Source organism: Tachyglossus aculeatus, chromosome 21 (assembly GCF_015852505.1).
Source record: "Tachyglossus aculeatus isolate mTacAcu1 chromosome 21, mTacAcu1.pri, whole genome shotgun sequence".
In the NCBI taxonomy this organism is placed as follows: Eukaryota; Metazoa; Chordata; class Mammalia; order Monotremata; family Tachyglossidae; genus Tachyglossus; species Tachyglossus aculeatus.
The window spans coordinates 53,528,664-53,541,200 of record NC_052086.1 but is presented as its reverse complement, the minus strand read 5'-3'; the positions used below and the strand labels follow the sequence as shown (position 1 = coordinate 53,541,200).

Below are 12,537 nucleotides of genomic sequence, written 5' to 3'. Positions count from 1 at the left end.
AACACTAAGCAGGAAGGGAATTTACAGTTGAGAAAAACTGAGTTGAGGAAGAAAGGTACATATATTAAGATGAAATCGGATTCAATTTCCCTTTGTACGTCTGAGTTTTTCCTTTAAATTCCCACCAGTGTCCTCCTCTAGTGAGCTCCTTTCTTTTGGCTCTTCTCACTTAAAAGAAAGATGCTTGGTTTCTCTCCCTTTTCGATCTTCATGCTTAAAATACTTCAACACCCCTTCACCCAAGCTATTTTCCCATTTACTCCAAATCTGGCACTCAGATACCAATTTAGAGCTAATTCCTTGAAGTCTCATTCCAGACATTGGGACCAAGAATTCACTGTCATCAGGTAAAAGCCCCGGAATATTACCAAGGGCATTGCCAGTCTCTTCACTACTTGGAAACACCATCTCACAGACAATGATGACAAAACTGACATATATTCAGCTTGAGTAACTTTAGCACAAAAAATTATTGGTAACCTAGAAATCATCTCACCTCTATATCATTGTCCTTAAGAGGCTGTACAAGCATATTACTATGGGATTCCCAGAGTTCAGCAATCTGAGTCTCTCCATTGACTGGGGCTGCCATTTTGCTGGTTTAGTTTCCTGAAAATAGATGCCAGAGTTTATCATCTTCAAAATGAAATGGGACCTTTAAAAAAAATTTAAATGTTAAAATTTATTTATGAACCTGGATAAACAAGTCTTCTAGACTGTGAGCCCGCTGTTGGGTAGGGACCGTCTCTATATGTTGCCAACTTGTACTTCCCAAGCGCTTAGTACAGTGCTCTGCACACAGTAAGCGCTCAATAAATATGATTGAATGAATAAAAATCTTCCTGAAAGGATTATGAATGGGATTAAATTTTAATTCTTGTTTTCAAAGACATGTGGTATTTTAAATACAGGCTATCTTTTTGAGAGTCAATGGAAATATACGTCTCTATATTTGGAGCTTTTTTCTTTTTTTTTTTAAACTAAAATGGAGGTTGAGTAGGCAGAGTGGTGTGGTGTCAAGGACATGAGCCTATGAGTCAGGAGACTTTGGGAGAAACAATGAAGCCTAGTGGATAGAGCATGGTCCTGGGAATCGGAGAGACCTGAGTTCTAATCCTGACTGCCACTTGTCTGCTGTGTGACCTTGGGCAAGTAACTTCATTTCTTTCTGCCTCAGTTACCTCACCCGTAAAATGGGGATAAAGACTGTGAGCCCCATGTGGGATATGGACTGTGTTCAACCTGATTAGCTTGTATCTACCCTAGCACTTAGTACAGTGCCTGGAACATAATAAATAATTAAATGCCATTAAAAAATACCATAAAAAGACAGTTCTAATCTCAGCTCTGTCACTGGATATCATTTAACCTCTCCGTACTTCAATTTCCTCATCTGTAAATCCCATGTGCAAGAGAATCTGATCTGATTATATCTACCGCTGTGCTTGGCACACAGTAAACACTTAAAAATACCATAAATTGCCAACAATAGTGTTTTCTGTGACATCTGTGAAATAACCTTTTTCAGGGCGTCAATCTATAAACTACTCTGTCAAGTTATTTTAGGAACCTTCACTTAGCTTTTCATTAGTTTTAATCAGTCTTTGGTTATTTCAATTTCTTCTGGGAATTAAGAAACAAAAATTGTACTTTAATCTTTAAATTCAGACATGGAATCTAAGAAGTTTTATGGGGTATATGGCAGAATATTTTACTTGAAAAGCGCTATTATTTCATGATTAATAATAACAATAATGACAGGAGCACAGTTTAAAAAGTGAAATAAAAAAAGCCCATCCGGGAAGTTCATAATTTTGGCTCAAGGCCAGACTTCAAGGTGACCATTTAGATGACACAAACTGCATATAACTGATTTATTGTTAAAAAATGCAGGGTTAGAATGAAGGCATTTACATATTTATGTATTTCAGTTCTGGAATATTGGGGTGTTGACTTCCATAAATGAAGACCGTATTAAGTCAAGCTATTTTCTATACTAGCTTGGAAGGCAGCGAGAGTAGTATAGTGTAGTGTATCTTTGGGTCTATGCCAAACTTCTCATTTGCAGCCACACTGATCTCTGCAGTCAAGCATGACCGGGGGAACCCAAGAAGCTTGTCATCTGCTCCCATACATGCCCTCCGCTACCCTGGTCCCTCTGCAGACCAGGAACTCAGAAAAACAAAACCTTCCACGGTGGAAAACAAGCTCTCTGCCCCAGGAATATAGAAATACAACGGTTAAATATTAACTCTCTGAGGACAAAAAGGGTTTTCAAGCAGAGAGCAAATGACGAACACATCAGTGATGGCCAATTACCAAGCAGTTAAAGTTCACTTTGAAACCTCATGTCAGTTATGTCCTAAATAGATAATTAGAATGGTATTTGTTAAGCGCCTACTATGTGCCAAGAACTGTTCTAAGCGCTGGGGTGGGTACAGGGTAAGCAGGTTGTCCCACAGGGGGCTCGAAGTTTTAATCCCCATTTTACAGATGAGGTAGCTGAGGCACAGAGAAGTTAAGCGGTTTACCCAAGGTCACACAGTTGACAAGTGGTGGAGCCGGGATTAGAACCCTTGTCCGTTTAAATAGTCTAGATTTCCCTCTAGCCCAGACATAATGACTATTTTCTTATCAAGCGCTTAGTACAGTGCTCTGCACATAGTAAGCGCTCAATAAATATGATTGATTGATTGATTATCAAAGGCACTGGATGGGAGAGAAAACACTGCTCATAGGAAAACCTAATTCTTCCAACCCAGCTCACAGTCCACCCACCTGTCCTAGCTTTTTACCTGATAGAGGCAACGTGGCTTTGTGGAAAGCGCCCAAGCTTGGGAGTCAGAGGTTGTGAGTTCTAATCCCAGCTCCGCCACTTGTCTGCTTTGTGACCTTGGACAAGTCACTTAACTTTTCTACGCCTCAGTTACCTCATCTGTAAAATGGGGATTAAGACTGAGCCCCACGCGGGACAACCTGATTACCTTGTATCTACCCCAGCACTTAGAACAGTGCTTGGCACACAATACTACTACTACTACTACTAATGATGATGGTATTTGTTAAGGGCTTACTATGTGCCAAGCACTGTTCTAATCGCTGGGGTAGATACAAGGTAACCAGGTTGTCCCAGGGGGCGGGGGGGCTCACAGTCTTAATCCTCATTTTTACAGATGAGGTAACAGACACAGAGAAGTTAAGTGACTTGCCCCCTTTTAGACTGTGAGCCCCCTTTTCGACTGTGAGCCCACTGTTGGGTAGGGACTGTCTCTATATGTTGCCAATTTGTACTTCCCAAGAGCTTAGTACAGTGCTCTGCACATAGTAAGCGCTCAATAAATACGATTGATGATGATGATGCTAAGTGGTGAAGCCGGGATTAGAACCCACGACTTCTGACTCCCAAGCCTGTGTTACTTCCACTAAACCACGCTGTTTCACACAATACCATCATTATTATTATTATTATAATTATTACCCATACTCAATGATCACTCACAGTTAGGAACGATTTCCTTGAACCGAACAACCACAGTTCATCTAGGGTCCTCTTCAAGAGAAAAACAATTTAGAAATTCCAGGAGTAGTTATCAGAATTTATAAGCTAGCACTATCTTTTTTCACTCTAATGCAGACCTGGTGTTGCCACAGGATGGGGGTGGGGTGAGAAAAAAGAGGTGTTGATTTGTTGTTCAGTAGATCAATGTTTGCTTAGTATCTTGAGCAATCCTCGGATGTAAACAGCTTAACTTTAGTTCTAAATTCCACATCTGGGAACTGAAACCCCAGTCCAGCATTTTTTCAGATTCCCACATCAATGCGTAATTCCCAGGGTGTTCACAGATGTCTTACATCTTACCTCCTTCCCTTCCCCACAGCACCTGTATATATGTTTGTACATATTTATTACTCTATTTATCTTACTTGTACATATCTATTCTATTTATTTTATTTTGTTAATATGTTTGGTTTTGTTCTCTGCCTCCCCCTTTTAGACTGTGAGCCCACTGTTGGGTAGGGACTGTCTCTATATGCTGCCAATTTGTACTTCCCAAGCGCTTAGTACAGTGCTCTGCACACAGTAAGCGCTCAATAAATACGATTGATTGATTGATTGCAGAAACATGATCAATTAGGAAGGAAGTGACCTTGACCAAAGCCAGGCAGCAGTCAGGGCCTTGGCCCTGCATAAGAATAGCTGGTTGAGAATAGCACCTGTTTGCACTTCTAAAAATTCATGATGGTGCCTCCCAACATCATTTTCTTCCAGTTTCAAAGTTTTGAAATGACTTACCGCTGCAAAGAGTCACAGAAACAGAATTTATCATTTATCTAGAATTATCTTCTAGACTGTGAGCCCACTGTTGGGTAGGGACCGTCTCTATAAGTTGCCAACTTGTACTTCCCAAGCGCTTAGTACAGTGCTCTGCACACAGTAAGCGCTCAATAAATGCGATTGAATGAATCATTGCCCCTCTAATCCTAAAAAGTCATCACCATCATTTTAATCACCAAATAACTGTAAAAACCACTGAGTATCCCCAGGATGCAGTCCATTTGCTAGAGCAAATACTACTGATTAATAGTGCAGTAAGGTTAGCAAACTGAGAAGCAGTGTGGCCTAATGGAAAGGGCACGGGCCAGGCAGAGGACCTGGGTTCTAATCCCAATTCTGCCACTTGCCTGCTGTGTGACCTTGGGCAAGTCACTTCACCTCACTGGGCCTCAGATACCTCATCTGTAAAACAGGAATTCAATTCCTGATCTGCCTCCCTCTTAGACTGTGAGTCCCATGTGTCTGATCTGATCGTCACGTATGTTCCTAAGCATTTAGAGAAGCAGCGTGGCTCAGTGGAAAGAGCATGGGCTTTGGAGTCGGAGGTCATGGGTTCAAATCCCAGCTCTGCCAATTATCAGCTGTGTGACTTTGGGCAAGTCACTTAACTTCTCTGGGCCTCAGTTCCCTCATTTGTAAAATGGGGATTAATCAATCAATCGTATTTATTAAGCGCTTACTGTGTGCACAGCAGTGTACTAAGTGCTTGGGAAGTACAAATTGGCAACATATAGAGACAGTCCCTACCCAACAGTGGGCTCACAGTCTAGAAGGGGGGGGACAGGGAACAAAACCAAACATATTAACAAAATAAAATAAATAGAATAGATATATACAAGTAAAATTAATAGAGTAAAAAATATGTAGAAACATATATACAAACATATATACATATATTAAGACTAAGACTGTGAGACCCCCGTGGGACAACCTGATCACTTTGTAACCTCCCCAGCGCTTAGGACAGTGCTTTGCGCATAGTATATGTATATATGTTTGTACATATTTATTACTCTATTTTACTTGTACATATCTATTCTATTTATTTTATTTTGTTAGTATGTTTCGGTTTTGTTCTCTGTCTCCCCTTTTTAGACTGTGAGCCCACTGTTGGGTAGGGACTGTCTCTATATGTTGCCAACTTGTACTTCCCAAGCACTTAGTACAGGGCTCTGCACACAGTAAGCGCTCAATAAATACGATTGATTGATTGATTGATAGTAAGTGCTTAATAAATGCCATTATTATTATTATTTAGTAAAGCACTTGGCACACAGTATGTGCTTCACAAATACCATAGTTATTATTAGGACTGGAAGGAGCAAAAAAATGTGTACATTGAAGAGGTGAAGTCGGAGTGACAATTACACCCTCTCCTAGTTTGATTTTTAAGGTTCTCGGATTGGCACCACAAACTGCGTTTCCAGATAACAACGGTTATCCGTTCAAGAAACGCCGAGGAAATTTTCACTAATGTTTGCTAATCCAAGAAGTTTCCCTCAGCACAGCGTAACTTGTCTCAGAGGTTCCTTTTTTACGGCCAAAGTTTTGAGGACAGCCCGTGTCCGTTCCCCCCGCCCCGCCACCACACACACACAAAAAAAACCCTATGTGTGAAGTGTGGCCTAGTGGCAGAGCCCAGTCCTGGGAGTCAAAGGTCATGGGTTCTAATCCCTCTCCATCCCCCCCATCTTACCTTCTTCCCTTCCCCACAGCACCTTTTTATATGTATATATGTTTGTACATATTTATTACTCTATTTATTTATTTTACTTGTACATATCTATTCTATTTATTTTATGAGCCCACTGTTGGGTAGGGACTGTCTCTATATATTGCCAATTTGTACTTCCCAAGCGCTTAGTACAGTGCTCTGCACATAGTAAGCGCTCAATAAATACGATTGATGATGATGATGATGATTAGTATGTTTGGTTTTGTTCTCTGTCTCCCCCTTTTAGACTGTGAGCCCACTGTTGGGTCGGGACTGTCTCTATATGTTGCCAACTTGTACTTCCCAAGCGCTTAGTACAGTGCTCTGCACACAGTAAGCGCTCAATAAATACGATTGATTGATTAATCCGGGCTTCGCCACTTGTCTGCTGTGTGACCTTGGGAATGGCACTCCACTTCTGTGCTTCAGTTCCCTCATCTGTAAAATGGGGATCAAGACTGTGAGCCCCACGTGGGACAACCTGATTACCTTGCATCTGCCCAGCGCTTAGGACAGTGTTTGGCACATAGTAAGCGCTTAACCAATACCATTATTATTATTCCTGGGCCTCAGTGCCCTCATCTGTAAAATGGGGATTGACACTGTGAGCCCTGTGCGGGGCAGGGCTGTGTCCAACCCGATTTGCTTATACCTACCCCAGCGCTTGGTACAGTGACTGGCACATAGTAAGCGCTTATCAAACGCCTTAATTATTCATTATTATTCAGTGTGGGTTCATGGCACATGGATGGGAAACTGAAAGTGTGTCCTCACAGACTTTCCTCAGCGTCTCCTCAGAAAAGCAGCGTAGCTCAGTGGAAAGAGCCCGGGCTTGGGAGTCAGAGATCGTGGGTTCTAATCCCGGCTCCGCCACTTGTCAGCTGTGTGACCTTGGGCAAGTCACTTCACTTCTCTGGGCCTCAGTTCCCTCATCTGTAAAATGGGGATGAAGACTGGGAGCCCCATGAGAAGCAGCGTGGCTCAGTGGAAAAGAGCCCGGGCTTGGGAGTCAGTGGTCATGGGTTCAAATCCCGGCTCTGCCAACTGCCAGCTGTGAGACTTTGGGTAAGTCACTTAACTTCTCTGGGCCTCAGATCCCTCATCTGTAAAATGGGGATTGACTGTGAGCCTCCCATGGGACAACCTGATCACCTTATATCCGCCCCGTGCTTAGAACAGTGCTTTGCACATAGTAAGCACTTAATAAATGCCATCATTATTATTATTGGGACAACCTGATCACCTAGTATCCCCCCAGCACTTAGAACAGTGCTTGGCACATAGTAAGCACTTAATAAATGCCATTATTATTATTGGGACAACCTGATGACCTTGTATCCCCCCGGCGCTTAGAACAGTGCTTGACACATAGTAAGCGCTTAATAAATGCCATCATTATTATTATTGGGACAACCTGATCACCTTGTAACTCCCCAGCACATAGAACAGTGCTTGGCACATAGTAAGCGCTTAATAAATGCCATCATTATTATTACTATTGGGACAACCTGATCACCTTGTATCCCCCCAGCACTTAGAACAGTGCTTGGCACATAGTAAGCGCTTAATAAATGCCATCATTATTATTATTATTGGGACAACCTGATCACCTTGTATCTCCCCAGTGCTTAGAACAGTGCTTGGCACATGGTAAACGCTTAAGAAATGCCATTATTATTATTGGGACAACCTGATCACCTTGTATCCCCCCAGCACTTAGAACAGTGCTTGGCACATAGTAAGCGCTTAATAAATACCATCATTATTATTATTACTGGGACAACCTTATCAACTTTTATCCCCCCAGCACTTAGAACAGTGCTTGGCACATAGTAAGCGCTTAATAAATGCCATCATTATTATTATTACTGGGACAACCTGATCACCTTGTATCCCCCCAGCACTTAGAACAGTGCTTGGCACATAGTAAGCGCTTAATAAATGCTATCATTATTATTATTATTGGGACAACCTGATCACCTTGTATCCCCCCAGCACTTAGAACAGTGCTTGGCACATAGTAAGCGCTTAATAAATGTCATCATTATTATTACTATTGGAACAACCTGATCACCTTGTAACCCCCCAGCACTTAGAACAGTGCTTGGCACATGGTAAACGCTTAAGAAATGCCATCATTATTATTGGGACAACCTGATCACCTTGTAACCCCCCAGTGCTTGGCACATAGTAAGCGCTTAAGTGCCATCATCATTATTATTATTGGGACAACCTGATTACCTTGTATCCCCCCCAGCGCTTAGAACAGTGCTTGGCACATAGTAAGCACTTAATAAATGCCATCATTATTATTATCATTATTATTGGGACAACCTGATCACCTTGTATCCCCCCAGCGCTTAGAACAGTGCTTGGCACATAGTAAGTGCTTAATAAATGCCATCATTATTATTATCATCATCAATCGTATTTATTGAGCACTTACTGTGTGCAGAGCACTGTACTAAGCACTTGGGAAGTACAAGTTGGCAACATATAGAGACAGTCCCTACCCAACAGTGGGCTCACAGTCTAAAAGGGGGAGACAGAGAACAAAACCAAACATACTAACAAAATAAAATAAATAGAATAGATTATGTACAAGTAAAATAAATAAATAGAGTAATAAATATGTACAAACATATATACATATTGGGACAACCTGATCACGTTGTATCCCCCCAACACTTAGAACAGTGCTTGGCACATAGTAAGCGCTTAATAAATGCCATCATTATTATTATTACTGGGACAATCTGATCACCTTGTATTCCCTCTGCACTTAGAACAGTGCTTGGCACGTAGTAAGTGCTTAATAAATGCCATCATCATTATTATTATTGGGACAACCTGATCAACTTGTATCCCCCCAGCACTTAGAACAGTGCATGGCACATAGTAAGTGCTTAATAAATGCCATCATTATTATTACTGGGACAACCTGATCACCTTGTATCCCCCCAATGCTTAGAACAGTGCTTGGCACGTAATAAGCGCTTAATAAGTGCCATCATCATTATGATTATTGGGACAACCTGATCACCTTGTAACCCCCCAGCACTTAGAACAGTGCTTGGCACATGGTAAAGGCTTAATAAATGCCATCATTATTATTGGGACAACCTGATCACCTTGTATCCCCCCAGCGCTTAGAACAGTGCTTGGCACATAGTAAGCGCTTAATAAGTGCCATCATCATTATTATTATTATTGGGACAACCTGATCACCTTGTATCGCCCCAGCGCTTAGAACAGTGCTTGGCACATAGTAAGTGCTTAATAAATGCCATCATTATTATTACTATTGGGACAACCTGATGACCTTGTATCCCCCCAGCACTTAGAACAGTGCTTGGCACATAGTAAGCACTTAATAAATGCCATCATTATTATTATTATTCTTGGGACAACCTGATCACCTTGTAACCCCCCAGTGCTTAGAACAGTGCTTGGCACATGGTAAAGGCTTAATAAATGCCATCATTATTATTGGGACAACCTGATCATCTTGTATCCCCCCAGCACTTAGAACAGTGCTTGGCACATAGTAAGCGCTTAATAAATGCCATCATTATTATAATTACTGGGACAACCTTATCAACTTGTATCCCCCCAGCACTTAGAACAGTGCTCGGCACGTAGTAAGCGCTTAATAAATGCCATCATTATTATTACTATTGGGACAACCTGATCACCTTGTATTCCCCCAGCACTTAGAACAGTGCTTGGCACATATTAAGCGCTTAAAAAATGCCATCATTATTATTATTATTATTGGGACAACCTGATCACCTTGTAACCCCCCAGTGCTTAGAACAGTGCTTGGCACATAGTAAGCGCTTAATAAGTGCCATTATTATTATTATTGGGACAACCTGATCACCTTGTAACCCCCCAGTGCTTAGAACAGTGCTTGGCACATGTTAAGCACTTAATAAGTGCCATCATTATTATTATTATTGGGACAACCTGATCACCTTGTAACCCCCCAGCGATTAGAACAGTGCTTGGCACATAGTAAGCGCTTAATAAGTGCCATCATTATTATTATTATTGGGACAACCTGATCACCTTGTAACCCCCCAGCGCTTAGAACAGTGCTTGGCACATAGTAAGCGCTTAAAAAATGCCATCATTATTATTATTATTGGGACAACCTGATCACCTTGTATCTCCCCAGCACTTAGAACAGTGCTTGGCACATGTTAAGCACTTAATAAGTGCCATCATTATTATTATTATTGGGACAACCTGATCACCTTGTAACCCCCCAGCGATTAGAACAGTGCTTGGCACATAGTAAGCGCTTAATAAGTGCCATCATTATTATTATTATTGGGACAACCTGATCACCTTGTAACCCCCCAGCGCTTAGAACAGTGCTTGGCACATAGTAAGCGCTTAAAAAATGCCATCATTATTATTATTATTGGGACAACCTGATCACCTTGTATCTCCCCAGCACTTAGAACAGTGCTTGGCACATGTTAAGCACTTAATAAGTGCCATCATTATTATTATTATTGGGACAACCTGATCACCTTGTAACCCCCCAGCGATTAGAACAGTGCTTGGCACATAGTAAGCGCTTAATAAGTGCCATCATTATTATTATTATTGGGACAACCTGATCACCTTGTAACCCCCCAGCGCTTAGAACAGTGCTTGGCACATAGTAAGCGCTTAATAAATGTCATCATTATTATTATTATTGGGACAACCTGATCACCTTGTATCCCCCCAGCACTTAGAACAGTGCTTGGCACGTAGTAAGCGCTTAATAAGTGCCATCATCATCATTATTATTATTGGAGAAGCAGCGTGGCTCAGTGGAAAGAGCCCGGGCTTGGGAGTCAGAGGTCATGGGTTCAAATCCCAGCCCCACCAATTGTCAGCTGGGTGACTTTGGGCAAGTCACTTCACTTCTCCGGGCCTCAGTTCCCTCATCTGTCAAATGGGGATGAAGACTGTGAGCCCCGGGTGGGACAACCTGATCACCTTGGCACCTCCCCAGCACTCAGAACAGTGCTTGGCACATAGTAAGCGCTTAACAAGAACCATCATTATTATTGGTATTATTATTATTATTATTATTATCACAGGCCCCACGAAGAACGTCCATCCGGGGAGGGGGGGGGGGGCCGTGTGTTAGGGCAGGGCCATGGCTGCCCCCAAACTCCCTTCCTGAGGCGATTTGGCGGCGAGCGTCGCCATTCCCGCCCCCAGGCCGCTGGGCGGTATCCATGGCAACGCGCAGCCGCCCACCACGCACGCGCGCGCACACGGACGTACCTCAGCCTGGCGATCCGGGGCCACGCGCTGGCCGCTCCCGCTCCACGCTTATCCTCACGAGCCGCGCCACGTGACCTCCCGCACTGCGCGTGCCCGGGGGGGACCCCGCGAGTTTTCACCAATCAGCGGTAGCTCCGCCCCCCTCGCGCACCAATCACGGAGCCCGGAGGGACCTGCCTCTTTCCCGCCTTGGGGGAGGGGGGAAGGGAGGGGGATGAGGGGGGACAGGCCTTCCCTGTGGCCGCCATTTCTTCCAGCCTCATCTTCAATCAATCAATCAATCGTATTTATTGAGCGCTTACTGTGTGCAGAGCACTGGACTAAGCGCTTGGGAAGGACAAGTTGGCAACATACTGAGACGGTCCCTACCCAACAGTGGGCTCACAGTCTAAAAGGGGGGAGACAGAGAACAAAACCATACTAACGAAATAAAATAAATAGAATAGACATGTACAAGTAAAATAAATAAATAAATAAATAGAGTAATAAATATGTCCAGAGTCTTATCTCCTTCCCTTGCCCACAGCACCTGTATATATGTTTGTACGTATTTATTACTCTAATTTACTTGTACATATTTACTATTCTATTTGTTTTATTTTGTTAGTATGTTTGGTTTTGTTCTCTGTCTCCCCCTTCTAGACTGTGAGCCCGCTGTTGGGTAGGGACCGGCTCTAGATGCTGCCAACTTGGACTTCCCTAGCGCTTAGTACATTGCTCTTCCCGCCTCATCTTCAATCAATCAATCAATCATATTTATTGAGCGCATATTGTGTGCAGAGCACTGTACTAAGCGCTTAGGAAGTACAAGTTGGCAACATATATTGACAGGCCCTACCCAACAGTGGGCTCACAGTCTAGAAGGGGGAGACAGAGAACAAAACCAAACATATTAACAAAATAAAATAAATAGAATAGATATGTACAAGTAAAATAAATAAATAGAGTAATAAATATGTACAAACATATATACATCTATACAGGTGCTGTGGGGAAGGGAAGGAGGCAAGATGGGGGGGAATGGAGAGGGGGACGAGGGGGAGAGGAAGGAAGGGGCTCAGTCCGGGAAGGCCTCCGAATGTCCCAATAATATTCCCTTCAAAGCCCTACTGAGAGCTCACCACCTCCAGCAGGCCTTCCCACACTGAGCCCCCTACTTCCTCTCATTCATTCATTCAATCGTATTTATTGAGCG

General features: G+C 42.8%; 1 protein-coding gene across 3 annotated transcripts in view; it reads right to left on the bottom strand.

The window, feature by feature from the left end:
* The window catches only part of SHMT1 (serine hydroxymethyltransferase 1), a 28,514-nt gene extending 17,097 nt beyond the window's left edge, over positions 1–11,417 (bottom strand). For 2 of the 3 annotated variants that reach the window (XM_038763689.1, XM_038763691.1), the window contains exons 1-2: positions 3,500–3,576; positions 497–609 (exon numbers count right to left, since the gene is read on the bottom strand). In XM_038763689.1, the coding sequence (XP_038619617.1) occupies positions 497–592 (96 nt within the window). In that variant the 5' untranslated portion in view covers positions 593–609; positions 3,500–3,576. Of the gene's footprint in view, positions 1–496; positions 610–3,499; positions 3,577–11,342 lie in introns of those variants that run through there. The other variant, XM_038763690.1, reaches the window with a different exon arrangement.
* Between the last annotated feature and the right edge of the window lie 1,120 nt (positions 11,418–12,537).